The sequence below is a fragment of the Peromyscus maniculatus genome, chromosome 7 (genome assembly GCF_049852395.1).
Source record: "Peromyscus maniculatus bairdii isolate BWxNUB_F1_BW_parent chromosome 7, HU_Pman_BW_mat_3.1, whole genome shotgun sequence".
NCBI classification, from domain to species: Eukaryota; Metazoa; Chordata; class Mammalia; order Rodentia; family Cricetidae; genus Peromyscus; species Peromyscus maniculatus.
In genome coordinates, this window is record NC_134858.1 from 33,774,729 (window position 1) to 33,784,818 (window position 10,090).

The window sequence follows — 10,090 nt, forward strand, 5'->3', positions numbered from 1 at the left end:
ATCTCTCCAAAAAAAATTACTGCAAGCTCTTTGCCAAGGTTCATTTCCTGTCCTGGAACTCTTTGTAGACCAAGCTGGCATTGATCTCACAGAGATCTTGCTGTCTCTGCCCACCAAGTGCTGGGATCAAAGGTGTGCACTGGCAAAACACTCATACATAAATACATTTTAGTTTTGTAAACACTTTCAGCAGCAGCAATAAATAAATAAATAACTGTTCCGATGAGAAAAAGCTATTGTTACCAAGGGGAAAGGAGAAAGATGGGAACGTGAACCTGAATGGTGTTGGTGGAAAAGAGGGGAGCTACAATCTGTCATCATTACAAGGACGCAAATGGCTGATCTTTTCTTTTTCACCCATTTAGGGACATTAGAAACTAGAACATCAGCTTATCTGCTGAGGGATGTCTTTCTCTATGCTGTACGTATGTTTTATTGCCATTGGTTAATAAAGCTATTTTGGCTTATAGCAAGGCAGGATATGGCCAGGCAGAAAATCCAAGCAGAGATACAGGAAGAAGAGGGTAGAGTCAGGGAAGCACCAGCCAGATGCCCAAGAAGCAAGATATGAAAGTACCAGTAAGCCACTGGCCGCAGGGCGATACACAAATAGAAATGGGTTAATTTAAGATGTAAGAACTAGCTAATAATAAGCCTGAGCCATGAGCCAAACAGTTTGTAATTAATATTACACCTCTGAATGTTTATTTTTTAAGCTGCTGAGGGACCAAGCGGGACAAAGAAAGGGCTCTAGCTACACTTATCAGTATGAAATGGGACTGGTGAGAGGAGGAGTCAGGACCTAGAACACCTCTGGATGTCTAAGCCGAAACTTCCAAGTGAATTCTTCATCATGATGTGCCTTCCCTTATACACAGTACACCTAGACACTCAGAGCTTTGGCTCTAAAGCACCAGGCTGCTAGGCACACGAAGAAACCGTCCAAGGTGGAGGCTAGGGAAAACCAATCTGAAGGCCACTGGCATTGATGCTAGGAAGTTGACCTTAAGAGTCATCAGGAAAGGGCGAGGTAAGGGATGTCCTAGAGATTCTGATAACTAGAGAGCGGATACAGTACTAACAGCACCTTCCACTAATTTCTAGTTCCTCTTAACAAAAGTAGCCTATTCCCCATGAAGTAATGGAGCTATTGATACCTTCTTTCTCACCTTTCTCTAAAGGAGTCCAGTCTGAAGCTCAAAAATCCCAATTTAGACTTCCAACTCAAGCGAGGTAGGGCATGTTAAGCCTAAATGACCATTCAGCTCAACTCTCCATAGCTCATTACTTCCACAGAGTTAGAACAAAGACAAATGATGAGATAGAACATGCTTCCTTGGTTTACCTTAGAAATGGTTTGACCCCAGAATGACCATTTTCTTCAGATGATCCGGGTATAAACTAGCCTATGTAGGAGTTCTCTGGAGCTTCTCCTCTATGAAGCAGAGGATGATCCAGAAAAGCTAAATCATTCATTCTTCACTCAGAAAATGTACTATTATGTAACAAGCATGCAGCCAGGTACTAGGACTACAATGTTGAAGGAGACAGACAGATCCCTACTTTCAGAGGGCTTAAAGTCCAGTGGTGGAAAGAAAATTATAACAGAAATAGACACACCTACTTTTAGGTCCAGCATTCAGTGGTACCTGGAACAAAGCGGCTCAAAAAAGTGGGACAGGGAAGGGCATGAGAGAGTGAACAGAGGATCTCTGCCACCCTGAGTTGTAATTTTATAGCAAATAAGATGTCTTACCACATCCCTTCAGCTTGACCAGTTCCTGGATAAAGTCATAGTACCACTCTCAATGATCCCTTGATCATTACACTCTTCTGTATAAACTCATGTTACCATTTGAGTTGGCAACGTAATGCCTATAAAACATGCCTTTACAAGTACATATAAAAAGACTATTCTCAGAAGTATATGGTATTACACAACACTTAAAAAGGAGAGTTGGGGCATGTAGAATTTAGAAGCTAGAAATCATTATTATCCCTAAATTGAAGTAGGAAGGGAGAAAACAAGTTGGGGTCACAGAAGAAAGGATACCCAAGACCTCTAAGGTGTAAAGCCTTAAAGACTCAGCCTGTGGCAACTTCTGCCCTCCAATCTTATGACTAACCTCAGTCTGAAGTCAAACCTACCGGTACTCAGCTAATCTCAGCAGAGATCAGTCTTCCAGAATACAGACCAGAGCCATGAAATGCTTACTTAGAGAGACAAACAGAAACTGAACAGGCCACTACAGTTCACTGTTGACAGCCCTCTAAAAGTGCTACCTTTTAAACTTTACTAAGAGACCACATATATTCTGGTAATATTTTTTGTTTGTTTTTTAAGCTATCCCTAACACTATCCTCCACACAGAAAATACTCACTACCCTTCACTAGTGGCATCACCATGGGTTACAGGCCAGCCTGCCTGAATAGGACATAAGACTAACAACCCATTGTGAGGACACATGAGTTGTTGTTTCTCAAGTTCTAGAATTCTCAAAGGTTCTGATTCAACACTGTGAGTGTCTGTTCAGTTTCTTCTCAGCTCTTGAGTGTGCCACACTAGAGATCTATCTTTTCCTATTTCAAAATGAAGAAATTAATCTTCCTGAGTCTTTATCTACTTGTATCTGCCAGAGGTAAGTGTTCTCTTTAAACACAAACCCTGGGTGGATACCAAAGGGGGGCTTCTTTTGAGGTACTTCTGACCCCTTCAAGAAAGACCAGTCTTAGTTCCCCAGACCAACCTGCCTTGGAATCAAGAGTTAACCGAGTAAGAGCAGTTCTGAGCACCCCTATACCAACTGCTCTCTCTTGGTTACGGATGTACAGGCGAAAGAGCGCACTGGCCTAATGTGCTTCTTCAACATTTGTGACTGGGGAGGTCACACTTTACCAATACAACTCAAATCCCATCTGGTAATTTTTGTAGATTAATTTTGTGCTATCCTCTTCTAAAGTTGGCCCTACTCAAAGATTAAAGTTCTCTACTGTTGAGTGAAACACTGAGTCCTAGCACCAGCCCCACAAACGGACCTACCCTCAATTGAGGATGAACTCACTCAGCACTGAACGCTACTGGTGTAACTCCAGCCCTTGAGAAGCAGAATCAAGAGAAGCTCTGCAGTTTGAAGCCAGCCAGGATCTCACCCAGACACTGTTGTCGGGGGAAAGGACTATTTGCCTTCTCTCTCCCTCCCTATTTCTAGTCTTCGTGCCTTTCACCCCCAGAGGAATTGGAGGAAGGGTTGGTGGTTGACTTCTGATGACATGAGGGAGGGTTCTTGGATTTCTGACTCTGGTTTGTTAGGTAGGGACATTCATTTCCCTTCATTTGCTTTTCGTGCTTAGGTGAGCAGATCCCACATGTACTTCCTGTGTCTTTAGGTCTCAGAAGTGATCTCCAAACTTTTATTGAAACACTTTTGTCTTTCCTGGTCTGCTGGAGTAGTTAGATGGCTTCCCCCAACATCTAAACTATCTTTGTGTCTCACCTAGACCTGCCGGGAAACCTAGCTGTCCCACTTGTCTGGCTCCACAGAAAATCAGTCTTGATCCCGTTCTTTCATCTTCACCATTCTATTTCTTCTCCATCCTAGGAGCACCACCAGGTCAGCCTGATGAGCTTCTGAACTCTGTAGATCACCAAGCTTCTGTTCAGCAACTCTCGAGTGAGTACTTCTCACTTGCAAATCCTTCGGATGTCGAGGCTTTGTATGAAACGCCTTCAGGTGAGAAAGGTCTGACTGATCATAGTTCAAGTGAACATGAATCAAATGAGCATGCTGCAAGCGAACACGTTTCAGGTGAGCATACTTCAGAAGAACACTCTTCAGAACACAGCACAAGTGAGCATATCACAGGAGAGCACATTACGGGAGAGCACACTTCGGGTGAGCACACTTCAGTAGAGCACACTTCAAGCGATCACACTTCAAGCGAACCTGCAGACCAGTCAAGTGAACAGACTTCAGAAGTGGCTTCAGCTGACCAAGTTTCAGGTGAAAAGGCTGAGGAATCGGGCGAACAGACTTCTGAGGTAACTTCAAGTGACAAAAATGAACAAATTATAAGTACGCCATTTCCAAGCACATCTGCAGGTAAGCCACAATGGAAGGGTATTAGTCTTTGACTAGAGGTTGAAGCCAACCTGGGCTACAGAGTTCAGTGAAAGTCTAGGCAACCGAGCAACACCCTGTCCCCATAGGGAAGAGGAGAGAGATGGACAGAGGAAGGGGAGGAAAGAGAAAGAGGGATGAGAGGTGGAACACATTAGGAACTTAATTTTAGAGAAGCAACGTAAAAGAATCATTAATATGTCACAAATGGCTCTGTCGAAGAGTCTGCTTCTTCACAATATCAGGAAGCATTTTCCAGTTCCATGTGGCCCTAAATTTAACACAATTTGGAGAACCCTCTTTTTTTTTTTTTTTTTTTTGGTTTTTCAAGACAAGGTTTCTCTGTGTAGCTTTGCGCCTTTCCTGGAGCTCACTTGGTAGCCCAGGTTGGCCTCGAACTTACAGAGATCCGCCTGGCTCTGCCTCCCGAGTGCTGGGATTAAAGGCGTGCGCCACCACCGCCCGGCTAGGAGAACCCTCTTTTAAGAAGAGTATCACCAATATAAAATGCTACTAGACTCTCCAACTCCACTGTTCCTAAGAATTTATGAAGGAAGGATCAGCAAGATGGTCAGGGGTGTCATCTATGGTCAAGCTTGACAACCTGAATTCAAGAGCCAAGGCCCACATTGTGGAAGAAGGGAACTGACTCCCTGTTGTCCTCTGACCTCCATATATGCCCCATTCACAGTAGAAAAATAAGAAAAATCTAAAGTTTGATGTCTCAAATTACTATCAGACACAAGTATTTCATTTCACCCAATCAACGTTAATTATTCTAAATTTTTAGATGAGTAACGTAAGGTGATTATCCCGATGTCAGTCACATTTCTAGAAAGCAGTAAATTAAACTTAGGTCTGCTTAAAGCTACTGTTTTGTCTTTGCTCTGCTTCTTTATGCTTTTTGCTAGGGGCTTAGCAAAGAGATAGCATAAGGATGCAGAAGCGATAAGTTGTCACTGATCTTCAAGATAAATCTGAAAACAGAAACTGTGCCTGATGTGGTTCTTGTCTTATTTCAGTACTTGGGAAGCTGAGGCAGGAGGATTGGTATGACTTTGAGGTCAGACTGGGCTAAATAATCAATCTCTCTCACACACACGGAAGGAGGAAGGAAGGAAGGAGGGAGGGAGGGAGGGAGGGAGGGAGGAAGGAAGGAAGGAAGGAAGGAAGGAAGGAAGGAAGGAAGGAAGGAAGGAAGGAAGGAAGGAAGGAAGGAAGGAAGGAATGGGGAGGGGAGAAGGGAAGAAGGGAGGGAGAGGAAAATGCACTCTTTACAGGGCCGGCAACGTTCTAGCATTCTAGTATTGCTGACTTATTAGTTAAATTGACCCCAAGTGTGTCTGTCTTGGGGCGTGAGAGAGTATGACAGAGACTCAGTTACTTAACAGTTTTCTCTTGTGAAGTAAAACATGACAGAAGGGCATTTACTCATAAATTCAAGAAGCCAATGAGATACAGACTAGAATAAAAGTCACCCATAAATTTAGTATTTATGCTGAGGTTACAAATAGAGGTTACAAAGTAGTAAAAGTACTTCAGATTCAGAAGAGAACACGGGAGTCCACACTTGTAATCCCATCCCTGGGCAATTAAGCAAGACCTTGTCTCCGATAACCAAGAGGAGAGGAAGGAGTTAAGAGGGGGAGGAGAGGGAGCATTTGCCTAAGGCCCTGGAGGTTCCATCCCCAGTACTGCCTAAAGAACTAAGAACTGTGCTAACTTTTGCATCCCTCACTCCCCGTATGTGTGACTCAACTAAGTCGTCTCTCGGGAAATTTCATCAGGCTTTTCTTTCAAATTTCAGGCATAGCAATAAATTGCCACGCATGTGCTTATATGAATGATGATGGAAAATGTCTTCGTGGTGAGGGAGTATGCACCACTCAGAATTCCCAGCAGTGCATGCTAAAGAAGATCTTTGAAGGTAGGAGCAACTACTTGGGGTAAACTTGCCAGAGAGCACATTCGAGCATCTTTTAAATTAAAATGGTAGCACACTGGGGAAAGTGGGGGGAGGGATCAATGAACTTGGAGATTCAGAATTCATTCCTTCAAGGACTGAGCAGAATTCTAGGTACTAACAGGCCTATGGCTCTTAAGGGAGTAAAAAGAAAAAAGAAAAGAAATTGAAAAGAGGCTTTCTTCAGAATAAAGAAACCTTTAAGTTGTTCATTAAGCTACTTATATGACTCTACTCAGAACTGTCTAGTTTGTTGATGACTGTATCTTCCTAGGACACAGCACAATGTATAACAAATGGTAGGCATTTAGTAGACACTGAATCAACTATCTAACAACGGTCTACAGACCTATGTGCAGAGGGTAACAAAACTGAGTGCATATTCTCACACCTCTCAACCCTTACAACACTTAGTATCCATCTCCAAAACAAGGCATTTTGGCTACTTCCATTCCATGAACCATACTGCCTGGCTCTGGTTTGCCAACTCCTTGATAGAAATATCCTCCATCTATTTCTATAATCATACATTTAACCATCACTGAATAAACATCAACCACTCATACCACGAGCCTTTCAGAAAGACGCATCAAATACAAAGTGTACAGAAAGACTGTGATCTAACATAATATTAGAGAAAAGTGTCGAGGTGATGCGTGTCTTTTCTCAGTATTTGGGAGGCTAAGGTCAGGGTATTAAGCTCAGCACCCCAGCCTGGACAACAGCAAAGCCATGTCTCAGGAAAGGAGGACAAAGCACATAGAGTGCTGGAAGGAAAAGAGAAGCAGGCGAAAGGGGAGGGTCTTCAGAAAGAACACAGGAAATCCACTAGTACCCAGTCTGGGCTACACAGTAGAATCACCCGAGCAGCTTTTTAAAATCCTAATGCTCCGAACCTGCAATGTGGCTCAGTGAGTAAAGGTGCTTGCCCACCAAGCCTAATGACCTGCGTTGTACCACAGCAACCGCCAGGGCAGGACCAACTCTTACAAGCTGTCCTCTGACCTTCCTACACACATGACCACACGCATGTGCACACAAAATAATGTTAAAAACACTAAATAAACTAAAATTTCTCATGTTCATCTTGTAGCAATGAAATACCAGAAATGAAGAAAACTACTGATTCAGTCATTCTGCAGAGACATGCCCAAAACAAACACCAAAGCCAAATCAGGAATATAAGATATAGACAGGAAACACAGCAAGGTTCTTTGGGTGTGGCGAGTAGAGTAGAAGAAAATACATTAAGAAATGTTGATTGGTCAAAGCAAAATCATCCAAGACTCTCAAAGGCAGGGTAAGATTAATCAGGAAAGCAAATAGGTACAGGGAGAATGGTAGAGTTCCATCTGAGACAGGTAAATTTTAGTTGGATTATCTGCATGGAGATGATCATGTAAAAGTAGAAAAGGGGATTTGACTTGGGTGGACTCTGAGAAATCGAAAACAGAAAATTAGGGGAAACCTTAACAGACGAGTGTCAAGAAAGGGGTAAATAGTATCAAGCTCATGCAGAAATGGTAGGGGGGAGGCATGGAAAATGGCTATGGAATTGGTTAATAGAATTTTTCTTGTGCATCTTTGAGAGAAAAGTTTAAATTCTTAGTACCTGGGGTTCAGATGTGAAGAGAAAGAAGTTAAAGCGGCTAGCCAGCTAGCTAGAGGTTTGTAGGGAAGGCTAATGGCGGGAGAGTAGCATGGTCAAGAGAAAATAATGAGCTTGGTGAACTTTACCATGAGAGGGAGAGAATGAAGAAATAAAAAAGAGGAACGGGCAGCTGGGAAAGAGCAGACAAAAGGAAGGGGACAGGAAAATATACACGCTGAAGTCCTGGTCATCCCTGCATAGGAATACTGGGAACCATGGATAAAGGATAAGGGTGAGAGAAAGAGCTTTCTGTCAATGCCAGTCCGATTCTTCCCCTTCCAGGTGGAAAACTCCAGTTCATGGTTCAAGGGTGTGAGAACATGTGTCCATCTATGAATCTCTTCTCTCATGGAACAAGAATGCAAATTATGTGCTGTCGGAATGAACCTCTCTGCAACAAGACCTAGAAGCCTATGCCCCCACTTCTTGCTCTGACTCAGGCAGCTCCACCACTCTACATGGCTCAATTTATAGTCATGTTCAACTAATTACATCTGTCTCCGCCTGATCAGACAAGAAGCTGGACCCTTATCTTTATTAAAAACCCCATTGCCTATGTCCTCTGTCTTCCTTGCTCCTTTCCTTCCCCAGATTTTCTTTTTTGCAATGAATTCCTATTGTTAAAGAACACAGGCTACAGTCAGATTGTTTTTCATCAGTCTAGTTGCAGACTTGTTTCTTTCCATGACCAAATAAGGTGAATGTTTTGCACAATCATTTATGAAAGCTGAAGAGGTCTCCTGGGTCAGATACAACAGGGAATATAAAGTACATATTAATCTTTCATGGATCATAAGCAATAATGCAGGTCTGTCCCCCACACCCTTCTACTTGTAGTACACACAACTCAGTGCTTTTGTTTTTGAGCTTTTCAGTCTTCAATGGTTCACTATTAACACAATGGAAACAAAATACTCCTTTTGATTTAAGCAATCCGTAATACTTAAATCATGTTCAGAGGATCATCTACTCAGTCACAGAGGAAGGAGCAGGTGGAATACTGAGCAGTCCTTCACCTCAAGGTGTTTTCACATGTATGGTTGCTCCTTATTCTCAGGAAAGAACCAGAGGGTAGAGTGAGGAAAGACAGCATCGTCCTTACTCTACAAACAAGGAAATGTGACACACATGATTGTTTATTTAGACTCCACATCATTACAAACTGATGAAGGTTACAGAACTAGGGGACTCACAGCTGGATTCCAAAACCAAATACGCATGACTTTCAAGTTGTGTCTTCACAGTAAATATCATCCAGCCAGTCCTCTCTTCCCACACACATCCATCTCCTTTTATCCACCACTTCTACATGATTGAAGGCTCAAGATCAGCTGCTGGTCTTGATGTACATTGCAAAGCAACAGACTTTAATTTCAACAAAATAATTTACCACTTTCTAAATACTAAAGCTTTTTGTGTCATGACTAACTTTTATTTATTTATTTGATATCTTACTCTGTAGTCCAGGCTAGTTTATAATTTACTGTGTAGCTCCAGGCTGGTCTCAAATCTGTAGCAATTCTCCTGGCTCAGCCTCCCATGTTCTGGGATCATAAGCATAAGCTACCATGCATAAGAACTCCTGTACATCATAAAACAGTGTCAGTTATAGAACATGTAAACACACACCTACACACACCAACACACAGACACACTCACTCATACAAACGGCCCTTTTCAAAATCCACCTGAACAACAGGTTCCACTGACAACAAATCTAGGCTGAAAGAAATTTTGAACATATAATCTTATCTTTAGATCAAATGGAATTAAAAAATTAGGGCCTGAAACTAAAATCTAGAATTCTCAATTTGCCATATGGCTTACAAGGAGGAGCAAGAAGAAAAGCAAACCCTGTTAACAGGGTTGATACAACTGGCTCCTCTGAGGGGAGGGAATAAAGATCTACTAGCTATAGGCACTGGGAAAATAAAAATGCAAGTGTGTTATTAAAAGCTAAGAGTAAGAGTTCTGGCTTTCACCTACGGGGACCTAACCTATCACAACTACACATTACATACTCAATCAAAAACAAAAAGTAAAAAAAGCTTCCAAAATTCTCCTAAAATAGAGAAGTCACTACAAACAAAAGCAGCCCTGACTCAGATATGTGGGCTTCTGCACGATTAACTTTCAACCCACACCTTACAGGATGACAAAAGCCCGCAGTCAGTGGTCAGAGGCTTCAGGGAATACTGGCTAGGGCTGGCCAACCAGCTGTAATTGAGAGAATGGATCTATTGTAGTGTACGTACAGCATTTAAAGATAACACTTTTGACATTAATAAGATTACACAGGAAGGACAATGCAGCTGTAAACACAGTTGTTCTGCCACAGTCAAGTGAAACACGGCACA

The 10,090-nt window shown here is 42.4% G+C and overlaps 1 protein-coding gene across 1 annotated transcript; it reads left to right on the forward strand.

Annotated features, from left to right (window-relative positions):
* The first annotated feature begins 2,037 nt into the window (after positions 1–2,037).
* Positions 2,038–8,289, forward strand: LOC102928062 (acrosomal protein SP-10). The gene is made up of 4 exons (XM_006991167.4): positions 2,038–2,640; positions 3,601–4,101; positions 5,927–6,046; positions 8,016–8,289. Exons 1-4 carry the CDS (start codon positions 2,592–2,594, stop codon positions 8,138–8,140), a joined length of 795 nt encoding a protein of 264 aa, XP_006991229.1. The 5' UTR covers positions 2,038–2,591; the 3' UTR covers positions 8,141–8,289.
* The last annotated feature ends 1,801 nt before the right edge of the window (positions 8,290–10,090 follow it).